This window comes from Phocoena sinus, chromosome 1, assembly GCF_008692025.1.
Source record: "Phocoena sinus isolate mPhoSin1 chromosome 1, mPhoSin1.pri, whole genome shotgun sequence".
In the NCBI taxonomy this organism is placed as follows: domain Eukaryota; kingdom Metazoa; phylum Chordata; class Mammalia; order Artiodactyla; family Phocoenidae; genus Phocoena; species Phocoena sinus.
The window spans coordinates 117,197,023-117,218,345 of NC_045763.1; the positions used below are offsets into that span (position 1 = coordinate 117,197,023).

At 49.8% G+C, this 21,323-nt stretch overlaps 1 protein-coding gene across 3 annotated transcripts in view; it reads right to left on the minus strand.

Moving 5' to 3' along the window:
• CFAP45 (cilia and flagella associated protein 45) overlaps window positions 1–19,642 on the minus strand; it is a 28,608-nt gene extending 8,966 nt beyond the window's left edge. Inside the window, exons 1-8 of one of the 3 annotated variants that reach the window (XM_032614603.1) lie at window positions 19,560–19,607; window positions 13,413–13,538; window positions 10,877–11,013; window positions 8,662–8,806; window positions 8,156–8,326; window positions 6,236–6,414; window positions 4,313–4,442; window positions 463–609 (exon numbers count right to left, since the gene is read on the minus strand). In XM_032614603.1, the coding sequence (XP_032470494.1) occupies window positions 463–609; window positions 4,313–4,442; window positions 6,236–6,414; window positions 8,156–8,326; window positions 8,662–8,806; window positions 10,877–11,013; window positions 13,413–13,538; window positions 19,560–19,562 (1,038 nt within the window). In that variant the 5' untranslated portion in view covers window positions 19,563–19,607. Of the gene's footprint in view, window positions 1–462; window positions 610–4,312; window positions 4,443–6,235; window positions 6,415–8,155; window positions 8,327–8,661; window positions 8,807–10,876; window positions 11,014–13,412; window positions 13,539–19,559 lie in introns of all 3 variants that reach the window. The other 2 variants (XM_032614613.1, XM_032614595.1) reach the window with 2 other exon arrangements.
• Window positions 19,643–21,323: the final 1,681 nt, after the last annotated feature.

Sequence of the window (21,323 nt, forward strand, 5' to 3'; positions counted from 1 at the left end):
GATGAGCCATCCAGTATAGGATGGATGCCATCCAGTATAGGATGGATGCCCAATATAGGAATTTTCACAAGAAGTTTATGGGGCAGCTGACCCATGATTGATTACTGAAGATATAATTATCCAGGTCATGAGGAATCCACGAAAACTTTACTTTCACCAATAGTTTTCATTTTCTTCCCTGCCTGCACCTGACCCTCACCCCAACTTCTGATCAAAGGTGTTAACAAGGACAATAATACCCTAATTGGGGTGTCCTTTCCAGGCTACTCTCTGGTAATGAACAAGGGGACTGGCCAAGTTGAAGAGAAAAAGAAGCCAGGCCCTTGAACTAAGGACATGAATTTTAGGATGATGACGTAACTACCTTCTGTTGCGTTAGCTTAGTTCTCATGCCTGCATATCCCTGAGACAGACACCCCATTCCCGCTCAGAAGTCCCAGGCACCGGTAAGCAGGTCCCTACCATCTTCTTCTTGGTAAATTCCATCACCATCTGGTCTGCCAGCTTCTCCTGAGCCAGCAGCTCTGCTTTCTGCCTCTGGTTTTCGTCATTGATGCGTTTGATCTCAGCCTGCATCTTCAGCTTTTGCTGGTGTCTTCGTTCCAAGTCCTGCCACCGAAGGAAGAGAGCATCAGAGTAGAAGGGGAAAGATCAAAAGATACTGGCCTCTCGGGATGGAGAGACACAGATGGAGGCAGGGAGAGAGATGCACACTCTGAAGTCTAGCTCCAGTCACTGCCCTTGATTAAAGCTGTTCTTTCAAGGGTCATCAATGACCTCTTCCAGCCAAATGGCCCTTTGCAGTCTTCATTCACCTTGACTTTGCAGCAGCCCCTGACACTGGGGATCTCTATGTACTCTCAGGAAGTGGAGGCTCTTAAAATTCTACTCAGCGTCTCCCCCATGTCAGGCAAAATCCTATCCTTTGTTCATTATGCTTTCCTCCTGCCTTCAATTTCCTTCCCTTATTCAAACCCAAACTTTTGGTCTCTGTTCAATAGTGATGATTAAAATAGATAGAGTATTTGGGAGGGAGGGAGACGCAAGAGGGAAGAGATATGGGAACATATGTATATGTATAACTGATTCACTTTGTTATGGGGCAGAAACTAACACACCATTGTAAAGCAATTATATACCCCAATAAAGATGTTAAAAACAAATAGAGTATTGCTCTAATTGAGTACTTTTTATTCATAAGACACTTTATATAACCTACCTCTAGCACCTAAATGTACCCCAAAAACCCTGAAAAGTAGTCCTTGTTATCTTTCTTGTACAGGTGGAAAAACTGAGGCTCAGAGTTTAAGCAACTTGCCCAGGGCCATACAGCTAATGAACTCCAGAGTCAGAATTTTGGAACCTGGTCTGTCTAAACTAAAGTTCCAATCTTCTCTGGAGCTCTTACTTGATTGCCCCAAGTTTTCATTCTCTCTGCATTTCTGAATTCCCTTTGCACTTAAGATGGTGCCACACCTCCTCGGACTTGATCGTACGTTGCCGTGAGGATCCCATTCGCTTCCTGTGTGTTCATTCTGTCCCAGCCAGAGGACAGGGACCATGTGTAACACTTCTTCTCTTTCCCAATACTGAGAGGGAAACAGCAAATACTCAATAATGAGGCAGGGAAGAGGGGGCCAAGGTGAGTGGCAAGTGAGATAGAGAAAAAACCTCAGAGAGAAAAACAATGAGTGATGGACATCAGAGTCCCAATCACCCTGAGCGACAAGATCCCTTCTGAGGAATGAGCCTGAGCCTTTGAAAGCTCCCAATGATCAGACCACTTCTGAGCACATCCTCAGGTCCCAATGTGGAGGGGCACTGGGACCTTGGGCAGTGGCCTCCCTACCGTCTCAAACTTGGACTCCTTGCTTCAAACTCTCCTACCCATCAACTCACCCCACCTCCCACACTGCTTCCCGCTCCTTCCATTTCTTCAAAGACTAACCGCTACCTGGCCTCCCAGTTCCTCCTCAGCCCAGCTTCTGCCCTGACGCATCCCAGGCAACACTGCTGACCCTCCCCCAGCTTGGCTCACTGCCCAGTTCAGGGCTCTTTCCTCCAGGAAGCCTCCTGAACCAGACCAGCACAGTGCTGTGTGCCTCCCCCCAGGTCCACGTGGTGCCTGAGTCACGGCCGCCAGCATCCCCTCACCCTCCAAGCACCTGCCTCCTTGCTCACGCCACAGTTCCCCTCCTGACACTCCAACTCCCACACTCTTTTTTCCCCTTTTCCCTTTCTTCCTTTCCTTCCTACCTTCTCCCCATCAGTTTTACACGTGCCATTGGTACCCCAGGCAGTATTTAATCCCACTGACCCTCAAAGCTAGAAAAGCTGCTGACTTCTGATCTATCACATACATATAATCATATATTTACTTACTTCTTTGCCTATTTATTTACTTTTTGGTTTGTTGTTTTTGTGGGTTCATTTCATTTCCAAGAAACCAAAGGACTTCCCCGGCTTCTCATCTTTGAAGCCATTGTGAAGCAACCCCAGAAAACTCCCTTCGCTCTCTCCATCTTGCTAGCGAGGTGGGGAAAGCTGCCCTTGCATCACCTGGAGATGATGCAGTTCTAGGCTGGGGAGGCAGAGGTTTCTACCTCTGCCCAATGATACTTCCTGGAGACTCAGGGAGTGCCTAGAAGGACGAGAAAAGGACGATGACCTAACACTGGAGTAATTGTGTTGACTCAGTGACACCTGGAACTTTCTCAATGAACCCACCAATGCCCATTCCCCACAGTCAATTTGGATTTTCCAGTCTCCTGCATATCTACCCCAGACCTGTCCTTCCTGTCCCTTTCCCTCTCTCTCCTGAGCCAGGAGCTTGGCCAGGTCTTGTCTGTCTTCATGGCCCTGTTGCTCCCCTTCTCAAGCAGTTCACAAGGCTGCCTGCCCCTCATCTTCCCTGACCATCTGGTTATCAGCCTCCCAGCCCTCACACAGACCCTCATACTTCAAGTGCTTGAGAAGCCCTCATAATTATAAGGCCCCCCATGAGATCCTTCAGGGTCCCCTGTCACTCCTCACCATCAAATTCACTGGGAGATGACAACTCAATCACCCATAAACATGGGGAAGGAGGAGAACAATAAAAGAATACGTGTTCCACAAGTTAAATGGCACCATGAGGAAATAATCAGACGAATCAGAATGTGGGACATTCTTCAAGTCAAATGTCCTGGATGCTTCAAAGTATCAGTGCTATGAAAATGAATGAATGAATGAGTGAGGGAACTCTTCTAGATCAAAATAAGACTTAAAAGACTTAGTGAATGCAATGCGTGAACCTTGATTGAATCCTGGTTTGGACGAAAGAAAATATATTTTTGTAACAACTGAGTAAATTTGAGTGTAGAGTAAATATGAAATGATATTATAGAATCATTGGATTCTAATTTTGTTGATAAAGGTGTTGTTGACTTGTAAGCAAATGTCCTTCTTCAGAGATACAGGCTGAAGCATTCAGCAGCAAAGTGTCAGGATGCTGGCAACTTACTTTCAAATAGTTTAACAATATCAAAATATGTATATACATCTAAAAGAGACAAGCGACTCAGGTAGATTAACAACCACTAAATCTAGGTGAAGCATTGATGGGTGTGGTACAGTTCTTTCAACTTGTCTGTGTGTATAAAATTTTTTTAAAGTGAAAAATTGAGGGGAAAAAAGAATAAATGCCCCAAATGCTTGCCATGTACCTCACTATGCCAGGGGCCTTTGTATACTGCAACAGATCAGATGAGGCCAATAGAAGAAGATTTGTTTAAGTCTACCTGGTCTGAACAGATGTGTCATCATTACTTTTGCAATGGATATGCTTACTAATTTTAGTTAGGCTAACAGGAAAAAAGGGTTTGACTCCTCAACACAATTAATGACACTGGGATGCAATGTACTTGGGATGAGGCAACAGCAGCGAGTCTAGAACTAAGACACTGCTTCTGTTCACCTACAAAGTCTATAATATCCCTAGATAATTGAGGGAAGACAATAAAACATCCCTATGTTTATCTGTGCAAAGCATGTAGCCATATCTTTCCTTCATGTGTCCATTCACACGGATATGTCAGTCCTGGACCCCAAGTCCCAGGAAGGCAGGGACAGTATCCAAATCACTGCTCCTCCCCCAGCATGACTCCACAGCCAAACAAATGTTTCATAAGGCAATTAAAAATTGATGGTGACGACGATGTGAAATGAGCATGTACCTGACGGCACATCAGCCCACACGCTCAAGCCCCACAGTGTTGGAGGGCTTTTTTGCTGTTGCCGGTGGAACTTGGCATTATCTGTGCAGCCCTGTTACCCTTAGATCCTCCTCTTGGAGCTGCTCCATATACGCCCGAATCTGCTCCTTATCCTGTTGCTGCTGCTCGGCAAGCAGCGATCGCTCCTCCTGCTTCTTTTCCATCTGTTCCACAATGTGCCGTCTTCCTCTGCGAAGAAACAGTGCCACGGTGTCTTAGAAACCAAGGGTCTGTGTCTCTCTGTTCTAACCTCCACCCAAATAACCCCCAAGATGGGAGGCATCGTAGGAACAATGTGACAAGTGCCCCCTAAACATGGCTATGCTTCACGAACCCAGACCAAAGTCCTTCCCCAGAGGGTCCTGGCAGGTTGGTCCTCTTCCGTCTGAACTCCTGGTTCTGGGGCTCACTGTTTTTTGTTTTTTTTTTTAATTTCATGCAGTCTACTTTATTGATTTTTTTCTTTCATAGATTGTACTTTTCTCTTGTTGCAGAGCACGGGCTCTAGGCACGCGGGCTTCAGTAGTTGTGGCTCGCGGGCTCAGTAGTTGTGGCTCGTGGGCTTAGTTGCTCCGCGGCATGTGGGATCTTTCCGGACCAGGGCTCGAACCCGTGTCCCCTGCATTGGCAGGAGGATTCTTAACCACTGCGCCACCAGGGAATCCCAAGAGCTCTATCTGAATGTCAATCTCGTACTCCTTCCCGTAGATTCTTATCGTAATCTGTGTCTTCTCCCACTCTCCCAGCCTTCCTGCCCTCTTTCTGCCCGGGTCCGGGAAGATCCCACATGCCGCAGAGCAGCTGGCCCTGTGAGCCATGGCCGCTGAGCCTGCGCGTCCGGAGCCTGTGCTCCGCAACGGGAGAGGCCACAACAGTGAGAGACCCGCGTACCGCAAATAAATAAATAAATAAAGATAGAGCCCTCTTGAATGACTCCAGATGAAATACACTAGAGCAATGAGTAAAAGAGTTACATGGAAGCAGGTTTAGACTCAATATAAGGGCCAGGTCAAATCATTAGAGCTGCTGAAAAGGCAGGGATTTTCCTTTCATTGGAACTGTTTATGCAAAAAATGAAGAGCCACTTGGCCATGAAATAAACTTTTATTGGGAGCCTGCTATAGTGAGCCAGGTACCTACTAGAAGTACAAAGATGAATGGTACATGAGAACGGAATACAGATGGGGAGAAAGAACTGCCACTCAGTGTGGTGCAATGACTATTTTTTTACAAGGACTATTTATAGAGGTAATTCTTCAATTATATAGTTGGCGTTCTAAATCCGGGATACTATGATTCTATAATTTACCTGCGTTGGGACTTGTCCTTTCCTGCAAAATGAAGGGGACTGAATTTATTCATTCTAACACGTATTAAGCACCTACTACAGTCCAAGCACTCTGGTAGGTCCAGAAGCTACAGAAATGAATAAGACAGGGACCCTGTCCTCAGTGAGCATACAGCCTGGTGAGGGTCAGGGAGCCACAGTGCAAGGAGGGGTGTGCCAGAGTATAAAGAGGGTGTGGCGGGACCCAGAGAAGGGAGCCCTAAAGCCTGTCAGGTGAAGTGAGGGAGGTTTCTCAGGGGAGGAGACGGCAAAGCTACATACTAAAAGATGAGAGCGCGTTTTTCGGGGGGAAAGGAAAGAGAAGGGTATTCAAAGGAGAGGAAACAACAAAAGTCATGAGCTTTTGTCAAGACCTGGCATGTTGGGGGAAATGAAGGAAAGCCTCATAGAATGGATGGCAGAAAATGGTGCAAAATGAGGCTGAATTGGGGCCAGATTATGAAGCACCTGTTGTGATCTTGGAAATAAGTTTTAAGAAGTTCTGTGGTTCTCTGAATCACTCCATAAAGGTTTTGAGATGATAACAGAGGAGGATAATGACCATTTCTCATGTCTTCCCCCTTTGCAAGGCTATATGGACCTAAAGACACATGGAAATGACTAAGAGAGGAAGGTGCCAAAGCCATCTCTTTACCGGATGCTCTCTTCCCGCCTCTTTCTGTGCAGCTCCTCCTGCCTCTGAACGGATTTCTGCCGCTCCACCTCCATCATCTGATCCAACCGTTTCTCCTCTGCATCCAGCTCTTTTTGGATCAGCTGCTTCTCCAGAATTTGGGCATCCCGGATGGCATGGCACTTGGCATTGAGGATGATCTGGGGAGTGGAAATAAAGTTGTGGTACTAGGCCTGGGAGTAAGGATGGGGGCGGGAATGCATCACGGGGATATGGAAGTGGGAGCGGGGAGAAATGGGAGCAGAATCCTATTGAGTGTGCTCACAAGCCCAGAAAAGCAATAGTGTCGGGGCTTCCCTGGTGGCGCAGTGGTTGAGAGTCTGCCTGCCGATGCGGGGGACGCGGGTTCGTATCCCGGTCTGGGAGGATCCCACAGGCCGCAGAGCGGCTGGGCCCGTAAGCCATGGCCGCTGAGCCTGCGCGTCCGGAGCCTGTGCTCCGCAACGGGAGAGGCCACGACAGTGAGAGGCCCGCGTACCGCAAAAAAAAAAAACAAAACAAAACAATAGCGTCTTTCAGGGTATTGGATCTTAGTGTTTGGAGGGTCATGGATCACGCTTTGGGAATATGATGAAAGCTATGGGCTTTCTCCTCCATAAAATTCATTTGCATCTGTACACACAAAATTTCCATAAAACTTCAGAAGTTCATGGTCCCCCCTTAGAGACCCATGAACCCCAAGTGAAGACCCGCTGTTCTACACTTCGGGGAAACAAACATTCTTGCAGAGGCCAAGCCACTAGTTTTTTAAACTAGAAGAGCCCAACATGACACATAATGGAATGAAAAACCATGAGCCATCAATAGGAACTATGGAGTAAAAGCTTTGGAAAATAAAAGGAAGTAGAGAAGATTTACCTGAGAGACAGAAACTGTAGATGAAGGGGCTGGGGAGTCAGCATTTTTCATTTGGCCAGGAAGTGAGCCACATGCAACTGAGTTACACAATAGAATTCCAAATGAGCCTCTGGTCTTTACGCTCTCAGCTAAGGGAAGCACTTTGAACACGACAAAAAGAACCCAATTGCCTGGGACCACCATATGTGGCCAGAATTGAACTAGCAGGATAAAGATACAAGTAACATCCTCACATGCATTTATCGACCCACAGTTCGCAAAGCCTCTCCCATATATTAGCATATTTAATCCTGCCAATAATTCTGCTAAGTAGTTTCACCACCCTCATTTTACAACTGAAGTGAGGCTCAGGGAGGGCAAGTGACTTGCCGAAGGTCACACAGCAGGCACGTGGCAAGTGCAGCTCTCCACCCCGTTCCCCTGCCAAGGCCAGACCCTGACCTTTCACCCCTGCACCCTGTCTCCAGCTGGAGCCCATGCTGTCAGGTGTGTGAATAAGAGATAAGAGGAGGGAGGACTTCCCTGGCGGTCCAGTGGTTAAGACTCTGTGCTTCCACTGCAGGGGGCATGGATTTGATCCCTGGTCAGGGAACTAAGATCTCGCAAGCTGTGTGGCACAGCCAACGGGGGGGAAAAAAAAAAAAAAAAAAAAAGGAAGCTTGATAGAACTTCCCTGGTGGGGCGCGGTGGTTAAGAATCTACCTGTCAATGCAGGGGACACGGGTTCAAGCCCTGATCCGGGAAGATCCCACATGCCGTGGAGCAACTAAGCCCGTGCGCCACAACTACTGAGCCTGTGCTCCAGAGCCCGTGAGCCACAACTGCTGAAGCTGGGCGGCTAGAGCCCGTGCTCTGCAACAAGAGGAGACACCGCAATGAGAAGCTCAAGCACCGCAACTAGAGAAAAGCCTGCACACAGCAACGAAGACCCAATGCAGCCAAAAATAAATAAATTAAATTAAAAAAACAAAATAAAGAGAGAGAAAGAGAGATAGGAGGAGGGAGGGAGAACGGAGAGCTCACCTTGCTCATGTCCTTCAGCTCCTCTACCTGCTCCATCCGCAGCTGCCTGGCTCTCTGAAGGAGGTTCTGGGCCCTGTCCTTGGCCACCTCCTCCAGATTGTTGAGCTTCTTGCTGGTCCTCCAAACCATTTCCTTCTGTTTCATGATCTTCTTGCGTGTGGTCACTGCGTCCTATGGGAGCCACGTCGGGATTAGTGGGGGGTTACTCCCTGTGCTCTGTGCCCTGGGCACTAGCCCGGCTGCCACGGTTGACCCCAGATGAGTTTCACCTCACCCCACCGCACTGTCAGAGCCCAGGGGTTTCTCAGCCTGGCTTCCTCACCCTTCCCGCCACCCTGCGGTTCCTCCCCACACCCACTCTTAATTCTACAACATGTCCTCTTTAGCACGTTCACGCCCCATTTCAGGGTCCCCTAACTAGAGCTCCCAGTCTTGTGGGAAGCTGGCCTCTCCCCAGCCCTTCTCTTCAACCCCCCTCTGCATAGATGGGGGACGGGGGTAGCTACCACAATGGCTTCCTTCTCCTCCTTGAAGGCCTGCTCCCTGGCCTTGAGTTCTTCTCTAGTCAGGACGTGGGATGCCCATTTGATCCGCTCAAACTCCTCAGGGCTCATGATAAGGGACTCCCCGGAGGGGTCCTTGGTGGGGATGCTGACACAAGGATTGAACAAAATTAGGGAGGGGAGGGGAGGGAAGGGCAAGCTCTCAGCATCACACTGCAGGCTGCTCGGCTCTCCTCCCCGCCCCTCATCACTGCCCACCCGCCTGCAGGGACTCGGGCAAGGGCAGGAGAGACAGCCAACTGCGCAACGGGTCCACTGGGGAAAAGCGGTCCCAGGCAAGGGTGGAGTAGCGTCACGGGCTAAAGAAGGGACAGTTTAAGGACTTTTGCTAAAAGTCCAGTTCATATGCTACCTTCTCTGCGTCGCCATGTATGACCCTCCCCCATGTATACATACATAGACCACCTCCTTCCCTCTGCTCTCCCTGCCAGTGTTGTGGGCAACTTCTGTTTCCCTTGCTGGATCACAAGCTCCTCCAGGATACGGACTCTGTCTTAACCCCACAGGCAGCCCAGAGTCTGGCACAGTGCTGGGCACAGACTGAGGACTCATAATAAAGTTGTTGAATTGAAATTTTAAAATAGATGATTCCTCAAGGATGACATAAAAAGAGCAAGGGGATGCCAGACAAGGATGAAGTGGATGCCAGTGAGAAACAAAAGCATCCCTGTGCATCCAGCCCAGAGAGAAGCTTTGAACCCTAAATATTAATTAAACTCTCTGATCAACAATAGTCAGAGACATGTCTATAGACATTTCTAACTGCCCAGCACATTCAACAAACCAATAGATAATTATAAAGATTACAAACAAATGACACACATTAAAGATGGAGCAGAGGGGTGGGGATAAAGATGCTTCTGGGTGAGGTGATTTAACAGGTACATGGCTAGGGGGCAGGAAGTTAAACTTCCTCCAATAAAACTGGTGCAGGGGGGCTTCCCTGGTGGCGCAGTGGTTGAGAGTCCGCCTGCCGATGCAGGGGACACGGGTTCGTGCCCCAGTCTGGGAAGATCCCACATGCCGCGGAGCGGCTGGGCCCGTGAGCCATGGCCGCTGAGCCTGCGCGTCCGGAGCCTGTGCTCCACAATGGGAGAGGCCACAACAGTGAGAGGCCCGCGTACCGCAAAAAAAACTGGTGTAGGGGAGGTGTCCAGGAGGTGGACAAATGAGCGAGTGGACTTGAGGCTTAGCCAAGATCTTGTGGTTCACTGGGTGGCGTGGCCCCAAACATCTGGGATCTGGAATAACAAAAAATGATCTAAATCTGAGACAGCATCTCACGTTGCTCTCAGCAGCCCTGACAAGTCACCAGCAACTTCACCTCCAACGTGTTTTTTAGGACTGGACCAGTCCAAGAAGGAGACATTTCTTGGGCCCCAGGAGTACCTGCAGGGCTGCTACCACATCTGGCCATTTCATGCCAGAGCTGACCAGACAGTGCTCCTGGAGCTGTGTCCCAGCCGTGCCTCCCCAGCTTGTGACACAGGCTGCATTTTCTGGGAATTCAAGTTTTTAGTGAGTGGAGCCAGAGTAGGAAGAACGGTTTGGAGAATGAAGCACTAGCACAAGAGCTAAACCACTGAGTGATGGTGTTGGCTCATTTCACATGGCTGAGCTGGGCCTAAACCCCACAGGAGGGGCCCCAGCAAGGGGGCTGCTCCAGTCAGGAAGCCATGCTGAGCTAATCCCAAAGGAACCCAAGAGCCCTTGGGAATTTCCTCTTCTGGCCTCAGAGCCTGGGAAGAAGCCAAGGGGCTAATTAGGCATCTGGTCAGTTTCCCTTTGCTTCCTATTCTTGATGCAGCCAAAGGGAAGTGACTCATCTGGACATTTCCCTTTACCAATGGGAAAGTGCACTAATGGGGGCTCAGAGAGGACCCCTAAGCAACTCCCCTCTACCAGCCCCATAGGACCCACGGCAGCCAGAAGAAAGGGAAGAGAAAGAAGCTGGGAATCAAGGGCAATGGCAGTAATAGATACAAGGTGGGGAGAGACAAAAGAAACCAAACTGGAGAAAAAAGGAGAACCAAGAAACAAAAGGGGGGAAATGAATAGGAAAGAGGTGGGGTCCGCAATGACAGAATGAGACCAGGTGGGTTTCCCCATCTCTACGCAGAGGTCCTCAGCGGAAAGGCTCTGTGCACTAGGTACTCACATGAGCTCCCGGACCATGTCCCGGGTGATGAGCTGGACGGTCTCTGGCTTGTGGTCCAAGGCCAGGGCAGTGAGAGTTTTCCGAATGGCATGCTTATCTCGGAGCAGCACGATGGGGCTGTCGCTCTGGGTCAGAGGCTGTGGTGTCAGGAAGGACAGCTTAAAAGCTGGTCACCACACTTCCTGCTGGTCAGCCCTAACTTCAAGTGCAGCCTTCCCCTCTCCTGGGGCTTCTACCCCATCCAGTGGCAGGGGAGGCTGGCTGGGGCCCAGACTGCAGGACCACCAAGAGTAGCCAGGGCACTGAGAGCAGCAGGGTACTCTGCCCTTGAACATGGCCAGATGTGCTCTGTACCGACCAACTCTTCTGAGAGCAAGCCTTCTTTATACCTTGTACAGATACTCCCAGAGGGATGGGGGCGCGGGGGGAGGGTTGCTAGCGTACGTCCATTCCTAACCTAAAACCATCAGGAATGAAAATTTGGGGTCTCTAAGTTCTCCTCCCTCCGTGGTTTACGAAAAAAAAAATAATTAGCTCTCCTGACCACACTGTGGGTTTCAAGCCTACAATTTGTTATGGACTCATCCAATCTGTGATATTTGTTATTTTTAATCCTTTCTAATGATTCGTTTACTTTCATCCCCCAAAAAAGCCATATGGAGGAAGTTAGAAATAGCTAAATGGCCCTGGTGGAGACCTGCCCTTAAATCTAATGGGGTGAGGGGGTCAGTGAGTTAGAATTCAGCAAGGCGAATACAAATTAGATATATGAGGTTTTTAAAAAAAATGCTCTGACCATGAAGGAGTAACATAATAAGAAAATGAAATCACTTTTCAGGAAATTTTGAACACAGGAGAGAATTTCATTTGTCATGAACGCAGTATCTGTGGTCCTGAGTAGAGGCAGGCGCATGGCTTCGGTGGAGGTCCTCCCTGTCTGGAGAAGCCCGCTTTGCACACCCGTCCCTGGAGTGCTGCCGCCACCTGGTGCCCATCTCTGCTTCCAAGTGGCACAACTCAGTCAGGCCACAGGCCACTTCTGCCCCCTACTGCCGGCTGGGAGACTTCCGGGACTCTCACCCAGCAAAAAGGCCAAAGAACAGGCCAGGAATAGGCATTACTTTGCCTGCACACTCTTGCAAGTCAGCAAGACTCAGTTTGGAGAACTCGGCCATTTCCAAATCTATCTTCAGTTTAACTAGAAGACTCCCCATGGACTCAAAACAAATAAACGACATGTCTGCAAGTGAAATTGCATTGCTTTGATTCTTTCCCTTGTCCATAGGAAACTGCTACAGAGTGGGCATCTTCTAAATGGATAAAGATGCCCATCTGGAACGCTCTGGAAAGTCCTTTCTTGTCCGCAGTGAGGAGAGTGAGGGGCAGGGGTAGACATCAACTCTCGTCTCCCCAGTGTGCCTGCAGCCAGAGCTATTCACACTAGTATTCACACCACCACTGGTATCTTTCTTCTTTTTCGCTTTTCTCTGCTTCTTTTTCTTTTTCTTTTTTTCTTCCAGTTTTCTTGAGACGTAGTTGACATACAGCACTGTATATGTGTACGGCATATTAATCTGATTTACATCCATCATGAAGTGATTATCACCATACGTTTAGGGAACACCCACCATCTCATATAGATGCAAAATTAAAGAAATAGAGAAAACCATTTTCCTTGTGTTGAGAGCTCTTAGCATTTACTCTAACAACTTTCATAGATAACATACAGGCAGCGTCCCTCTCCTCTCTCAGTCTCTCACCACCCTTCTCTCCATGTCTCATCCTCTTTCTCTCCTTGCCTTTCTTCCTTCTTACCGTCTGAACATCACGTGTACCAAGGTTATTCCAAGTTACACTCTGGCTGTCCTACTGTATTTCTTTTTTTTTTTTTTGCGGTACACGGGCCCCTCACTGTTGTGGCCTCTCCCGTTGCGGAGCACAGGCTCTGGATGTGCAGGCTCAGCGGCCGTGGCTCACGGGCCCAGCCGCTCCGCGGCATGTGGGATCCTCCCAGACCGGGGCACGAACCCGTGTCCCCTGCATCAGTAGGCGGACCCCCAACCACTGCGCCACCAGGGAAGCCGAAAGTAACTGTTTTAGCTGAGCAACGGGGAAAGAAGGTTGATTTTGTGTTTTTTCACTCTGATGCTGTTCTCCGATGGAGGGGGAATTATGTTGGTCTGTATCTGCAAGCTTGGGCCAGTGGCCCTCAAACATTTCCATCACGGGGCGCTCACTGAGCAAAGAGCAAATGTTGGGTGCTCTGCAGCTGAGACTCCCTTCAACGTTACAACAGATTTTTAAATGCTGTGAAGACCTAAGGATTTCATGGTGGAGGAAGCCAGGTGCCCTGTTTGCTTGGGCTCCACTAGGCGTCCGAGCTCGTGCACTCGAGCCTCAGAACCCCTCCCAGTCTTCAGTCTGAGAATTACCTGGGAGGGGGTGGCCTGCCCAGAGCTAGCTTTGTCCTGAGCAATGCTAGTTTGGGTCACTGCCTCCAAGTGGCCGCTCCCTGGAGGGGCTGGGTGAGGGTTACCTTGATAGCTCTGAAGAGGCTCTCATCCACCTCGGAGTTCAGGGCTTTGGTCCGATAGCAAGGCCTATTCCTTAACCTGTTGGAAGTGGTAGAGGAGGAGCTCAGGACGCCGGCTGTGCTTAAGGGCTGCAGGAAGAGGCAGAGAGTTGGGGTCATCAGTACTGAGTGCCATCTGGACCCCAGGCAAGGTAGACACTTCGCCAGCCCGTGCCGGGGGGACGTTGGATGGGCATGTGGGAAAACCCCTGGGTAAGCCCTGAAACGTAGGGGACACCCCACAGGAGCAGAGGCGGGCACACCAGCTCAGTGAGAAGGACTCCTGAGGCTCCCCAGCTAAAGACGGCCAAGATGCCGTGCGGCAGGGAAGGAAGGAGAAAGGACACAGGACGGCAGGAGGATGACCTCAGTGTCAGCTGGGTTCTAGTTTTCCACAAGCACAGTCTTGTGAGGCCACGTGGGCTTTCCTGCCCAGATATGTGCAGTGTCCTCTTCGCCTCCAAACTCCTCAGCCCGAGTGCCAAACCCCCTTCATAACTGACACTACTATTTGCCCTCCTTCATGTCCCCACCATCTCACAAGGTTGTGGTGGGGACCTGAGGGCACTCAGGATGGAAAAGCACTTCTCCCACTGCTGGCGGGTGGTTGGTGCCTGATGAACTTCAGTTTTGTAACAGCTGCCAGCTACGGTTAGGCAGACCGGTTCAGAGCATCCACCATGATGTTCTTTCACTCCCAGGACCCCTTCAATGTGCATTAGTCAGCTTTTAACCATCCAGTACTTTCTAGATTGGGGGAGTTCCCCATCTCATGAGGTGAGAGTGACAAGGATCATCCCTGAATGTAGAAGCTGAAAACACCAGATGTTTGTCTTCCAAGCCTGGGCAAAGGACCCCTAGGCTGAGCCATCAGATGCCCCAAGCCTGACAATAAATAGGGAACCAGTGATGCAAGAAGGAGAACATGGAAACCCCTTCTGACAGAGGCAGCCACACCCCGTGTCTGGGGCAATGCTGATGAGGGTACCAATGGCAACTGCCCACAATAAAGCTGCCGGTGCTGGAGGTGCAACAGTACATCGAGGGTCTTTGCCAGACCGTTTCTGGATTGTGATTTAGGCCTAGGTTCTGGCTGCAGTGCCTCCTTTGTTCTCATTTTCCAAGCCTACTTGCCCAGCGTTGGTGTGAAGTCTGTGCGTGCTCCAAAATCCTCTCCATACATTCCCTTCTCCTTATATTCGAGTTCTGGCTCTGTTGCTTATAACCAAAAACCCTGACTGATACAACCTCCTTTCCCCAAGGTCAGTCCAGCTTCAGCTCACACCCAAGAGGAGAAGTCTATCTCCAGGACGCAGTTTCTGTGAGGACTGCAGGACAACTCCAGGCTTAATCTAAAGCTGATTCAAATCTCACTCTGGAGGAGCCCACATCTCCCGCAGTTCCCTGATCTGGGACACTTAGGGGGAATGGACTAGGCACGTCAGGTCTACCAAGCCTGGGAATGAGCAGCTATCAAGAGGACACGGTGGACAGGGAGATGCATTCCAGGTCCCTAAACACTGGACAGTGTGTTATGAAAGTTCTCTCTGATCTGCCGTGACCACACAGACACCCTCCCACCCCGGCAGCACCTGTTCCACCTGAATCAGGTTTTCACACTAAATCGGGCAATTATCTTCCAGCTGGCTCTGTTCCATACAACGAGCACTGCTGTGTACACCCTTTCCCTCCCAGCCTGGCACAGCCAGCAAGAGGCTTACAGAGGGCGCCTCCCTTTACAGCCTCGGTCAGCCCCCATATAGTAGAGCAGAGAAACTCGGCTTTATTAAAAGGTAAATACAGCAGCCCCAAGGATGCCTAATAACAGATTCTGAAGGGTTATTATATGGTAACTGGGGAGCAACAGCTCCCCTTTCCACCAAAAATAGAATAAGAGGAAATGAACAGAAACCACTATAGGTGGGATTGAGGCAAACCATTGGGAATAAGCAGAAAAGATGGAGGGCAATGGAACATGAGAGATGGTGTGAATTCTGTAGACAACTAAGGGGAGAGGTGCCTGGCACGTAGTAGGAGCTCGATATGTATTTGAGGAAGAATGAATGAATGAATTCAAACAAGACGACCTCTTGGGGGCTGCAGACCAGATTGAGACGGAAGCCTTTCCCGAGTATGCCACCACTCCACATTTTCTATATCACGGATGTGCTCTGCACTGTGGAAAATAATGTATGAGAAAGGGCTTCGGAGCACAGATGGAAAGCATTATTGTTGTTTTGCATTTGTTTTCCTGTTTCTTTTCAAGGGCTCCTACAAGCTTTTCCCTTGGCCTTGGGTGTCCACCAGACTATAGGTTCCTCCAGGGCTGGGACTGCATCGCTTCTCTCCTATGCTCTTGATACCCAGATCAAAAGGAAGTCGCACAAGAGATACTCGACTGCCTGAGCCTCGAAGTCAGAACATAGGAAGGAAAACAGATAATGACCACAGTAAAGCGGCCACTGGGCAGAGCAGAAGGAAGCCTTGAGCTCTGGGGTTGGGTGGCTGAAAAACCTTATTGGGGAAATGCTGACTTTGAAACCACAAGCCTTACACCAGGGTTAGAATAACCAGTTTTGCCAAAAGCAACACGAAGGATTAAGGAGGTCACTGTGTAAAAGTACTAGAAAAAAATGAAGAACCAAGTAGAAATGGAAAGTTAGATCCCTCTGGGCTAGAGGCAATAGCCACGAGGTTCTTTCAGGAGGTGAAGGGCTGGTTTTATTTCTTGTATGACCAAATAAATATCCCCAAGAAGCTGAGCCGTACCTAGAGAGAAGTCGGCTAGTCTTCCCTGGGGGAAGGCAGCTTTATTTTATTTATTTATTTTTTTAATTTATTTTTGGCTGCACTGGGTCTTCACTGCTGCACGCAGGCTTTCTCTAGTTGTGGCGAGCAGGGGCTACTCTTTCTCGCGGTGTGCGGGCTTCTCATTGCAATGGCTTCTCTTGCTGCAGAGCACGGGCTCTAGTCACGCGGGCTTCAGTAGTTGTGGCACACGGGCTCAGTAGTTGTGGCTCGCGGCTCTAGAGCACAGGCTCAGTAGTTGCGGCACACGGGCTTAGTTGCTCCACGGCATGTGGGATCTTCCCAGACCGGGGCTCAAAACCGTGTCCCCTGCATTGGCAGGCGGATTCTCAACCACTGCGCCACCAAGGAATTCCCAAGGCAGCTCTTGAAGGTAAGGAAAGACCGCTGAGGAGACAAGGATGATCGGCAAAGACGAGGACTGGGACAGAAAAAGATGCCAGCTCTGCCTTGATATTTTCCTTTTGGTGACCTAGCTGACTCCCTGTCTCTTCAAATACCATTCCATCCCAGGTTTACAAGAATTCAGCCATTGCTGGGGGCTCTGGGAGAGACTGATGCAGAAAGATTAACTGGTCATTCAGAAGATGATTTTCACTCCATTATAGATACAGCATGATCTCCCTAACATATTAAGTTTATATACATGTTCTAGTCCCTGCTTTCAATTCTTTTTTTTGTTTAATATTTACTTATTGGTTGCGTTGGGTCTTAGTTGCCACATGTGGGATCTTTCCTTGTGGCACGTGGGCTCACTAATTGTGGCACACGAGCTTAGTTGCCCCACGGCATGTGGGATCTTAGTTCCCCAACCACGGATTGAACCGGCAACCCCTGCATTGCAAAACCGATTCTTAACCACTGGACCACCAGGGAAGTCCCCATACTAAGTGTTAAAGAAAGCAGATTATAAGAAACATGGAAGTACAGCAGTAAAAATGTTCATATGAAGGGTATTCATCCAGAATGTGTTACTAAAAGAAAGTTCACAAGAATGTTTAACAGTAATTGCATGTGAGTATTAGCATCTTAGGTGTTTCTTGTATTGAATAATGTTCTGCACTGAGTAGGTAACTCTCTTTATGACTGGGGCAGGGGGAGGGGGGAACTATTTTTATTTGACTACAAAACAAAGCAGTGGACCTGGTGCCCTGACTCTGAACACAGAGAGTGCAGCCCTTAAAAAGCTGCAGTGCCGGGCTTCCCTGGTGGCGCAGTGTTTGAGAGTCCGCCTGCCGATGCAGGGGACACAGGTTCGTGCCCCGGTCCGAGAAGATCCCACATGCCGCGGAGCGGCTGGGCCCGTGAGCCATGGCCGCTGAGCCTGCGCATCCGGAGCCTGTGCTCCGCAACGGGAGAGGCCACAACAGTGAGAGGCCCGCGTACCGCAAAAAAAAAAAAAAAAAAAAAAGCTGCAGTGCCAGATGTCCCAAGATCCAGGATGTTCAGCTCAAATCCAACAAGACAGATCTCGAACAGGGCTGAAACAGGGCAGTGTGGAATTTCCATGACGTAACTGTAACACCTGTCAACTGAACAAAGACAAAGGCTTGTCCTTTCCTGGATGTCCTCTCCACCTGGGACCTAGCGTCTCTTTTGCATATAGGTTCACCGCAGGCTGGCAAATTCAGGCTTTGAGCTCTTAGCCTGATTCTTCCTGCTTTCTGTAGACTTTGGTTACTAAGAAGGTGGGGATGCCCATGAACCAGGTACCTTACCTTCCACTGAGTGATACATTCAGGTCACCTCTTTCCTCAAATAAGACTGGGTTGCCCATCTGTGGAGTACCATTTGAAGATGACATCCTACTCAGTACTGAGGCCCTGTCCCTCCTTCTGGAGGATGTTACTCATTGTTTTTGTAAGAATCCTGGAGGTCTGCCTAATTGTGACCCTCCCCGCAACTATCACCTCTCCCCACTCCTCCAAACACTCTCAAAAGCTAGTAAGTAGCACCATACACACACACACACACACACACACACACACACACACACACACACACACTCTTGGTCTCACAGAAAGGCAGAGATCATTAACTTGACCCATTGCTTCTCAAAGGTGCTCATATGCCCAGTCCTGTCCAAGGGACTTCAGAAGGGCTCAGTCAACAGACCAAAACCCCTCCCTGAGTGGCCCTTGGGTGGGGAGTCCCTGATTTGCATGAGCCAAAGCCCACAAGTCTAGCCCAGGTGCAACTCACTGATTAATTTGGACTTGGAAATATGACATTTTTGAAACAGGAGGAAAAGAGAACTAACATTTACTGTGTGCCCTTAGATGCCAAGTGTGACGCTAGGCCCTCAGAGACAGACACACAGCACTGGGCCTGTAAATCACCCAGGAAAGCTGGAGATAAATATGCATCGTAAAATGCATAAATGCTCTTTGTGGGAGATTTGTTTCTTTTGTAATTAACAAGGCTCTTCTTGAAATCCTGACTTGGGGACCCTGAATTTGAACCACTGAGTCCCAGAAAAGCAGTGTGACCTCTGAACATGAAGTGTGTCCACAGGTACATCAGAGACTCCTTTGCCACTGGGTGTGCACCCAGAAATTCTAAGGTTATTTCCAGTAACCCAAGGCTCCAACACCTATCCTCTGCCCCTCTCACTTATTCCTCAGGGACCACACCCTCCTCATGGGATCCCAGACATCACCTTCATACCTCCTCCCAGGCCTGCTGCCCTTTCAACCCTCATGACCCTTGTCCTCTCCATCCTGGGGAACCCCAGGCCTGCTAGACAGACCCAATCCCTCTCCAGGGACTTTCAAATCTGGTACCCTCTGTATTCATTCATTCATTCATTTATTCGCAAATGTTTGTTGAGTACCTATGAGTGACCCAGAGCCCCAGTAACAAGACAAAACTTAGGCTCAGGACATTAGGTGACTTACACATTGTCACCCTGCAGGTCAGAGGCAGAACGCGTACCACAAACTGTTATCTGGCCTCCTCACCAATGGTTTTCCCACATCACATCCCACAATCCCCAGCCCATGGAGGCCCCAGACCGATGGGAGGGGGAAGAAGGTTGGGACAGCCCTTCTCTCCACCTCCTCTGCTCAGCACCAGATCACATTTCCAATCGCTATCGACCCCACCCCTAATTTCTCTTTTGGACCCCCCTCAGGACTTCCCTTGCCTCTTCCAGGGGTGTCATCCCCGCTCCTGGGCCTTCCTGACCCCAGACCCAACTTCTGTCAGTCTCCCAGATGCCCACTTTCCCAGATTAGAACCCCAACCCAATTGAGGACACATGAGGCCCCCATCCGAGGTTCTGCTCCACACCCGGAACCTCACCATCTCAGCCGCACTCTCTAACTCCGCGCCTCCACCGCCTCCGCCACCTACTGCACCACTGACGCTAGGTGTTGACGCGTTACCGTAGTAACCAAGAGCCGGCGTTCTCCGGCCCGGGCCCCGCCCCCTCCCGGCCCCGGCCCCGCCCCTCCGCTCTGATCCGCTCTGGCTGGTAGACGCAGCACGCTGTGGCTTTAGGAACACGAGCCCCACCCTCTGACCGTTCCCGCCGGCGCTCGAGCGGGAACTTGGGCTCTGAAAGACTGTCCCGCCCTGGCGCGCCCCGCTCTTCACTTAGCTTTGGCTGAACTCTTGGGTCAGGACCCAAACCTTCAAGGTCCTAGCATTGGCCCAGGGGGTCTGACTTGCTGGCAGCCACTCCAGGAGCCAGGCCCAGGGTCACGGTTTTTCCCCTACACCCCATCTAGGTTACCATGGTAACCGTTGCCCCAGTGCTTGTGAGGGGCCAAGCCAAACGCTGATGAGAATTTAGTCTGCAGAGAAGCAATCGGGATCAGACGAAGCAAGTTTCACAGCAGCAGAGAGTCTGGTTAGACCAAAGAAAGAACTTCCAGCCGTGAGGATGTGTATGTAGTTTCAGGAGCATTTCCTTAAAATGTGGGCCTCAGACCTCCAGCTCCGAATCGCCTGGGAGAGTTTATTAAAAATGAAATGTAGACCCTACTAGAGTATCTGAATCGAAATCTATGGACCTGGCTTTAGGGAACCTGCCTTTTAATGCTTCCCAGTTTGTATGTACTGTTCTGGAAAGCTTTTTAGGAGTTTTATGATTTTCCCAATTTGGTTTGGCACCTATACCTCCCAACCTGCAGGGACAAGATTGGACTTACCCCACGGCTGTGCCTGCTCCAAGCCTCACAAAGCCTTCCCACAAGACCAAGTCCTTTTGTTTTTTTCTCCAGTGCTGATAAACTGAACTCTTAGACCAAAAAGAAGTGGTGACTTCGGTTCTGAGCTACTTTCCCACGCCCAAACCTCTCTCCACAGCCCACCTTTCTGGGGCTTACTCCAACCTGACTTTTGTGTTGTAAAGCCAGTCACTGCCTCCTCCGACAGACTCAGGGCTGAAGGATGGGCTGCAGAGCTAGGGTGGTTGAGGGCTGTTTACAAGCTCCAGGGGAGTGGGGGAAGGGAGACCAGGTCACCTCCAGTTGTTTTTAAAAGGGCTTAACTCTGGCAAACTTCACATTCCTTCCCTGGATTTTCCAGCCTTATCTCCTTTGGGATCCTCAGAAGGACAAGTTAGGGGGTGGGGTGGGCAGAAAGTGTTGGAGGTGGGATCAGAGGAAGGGAGAAGCCAGGGTAGCTACCATACAGGTGCTGGCACGATCCTCCCGGCTTGAGAGTGAGGGAAGGGCTTTTCTGTTCCTGGCACCGTTCTTTCCCCAGCCTCTTCGTTGCAACCCAGAGAGGAGGGAAGATGAAGTAACCAGTCCCCTGTGGATTGGATGCTTCCCCTATGTTTTCCACCCAGTTCTCACAGCCACATCTCTATGGGGTAGTTATTATCCCCATCACCAAAGAAAAAACTGAGACCAAGAGAGATAACTGTCCAAACTCAAAAGTTATGTTCTTTTCTCAACTCAGGCTGCCTCTCTGAAGGAAAGGTGTGAGGTTGAGGCAGAAAGGAGGGGGATGACCAAATGCAGGGTAAGGGAATTGCTTCCCAGGCTTTTGTTCGAATTTACCTCAAAGCTATCTTAAACTTCAGGTCTCCCATTTGCCTGAGCCCCTTGAAAAAGT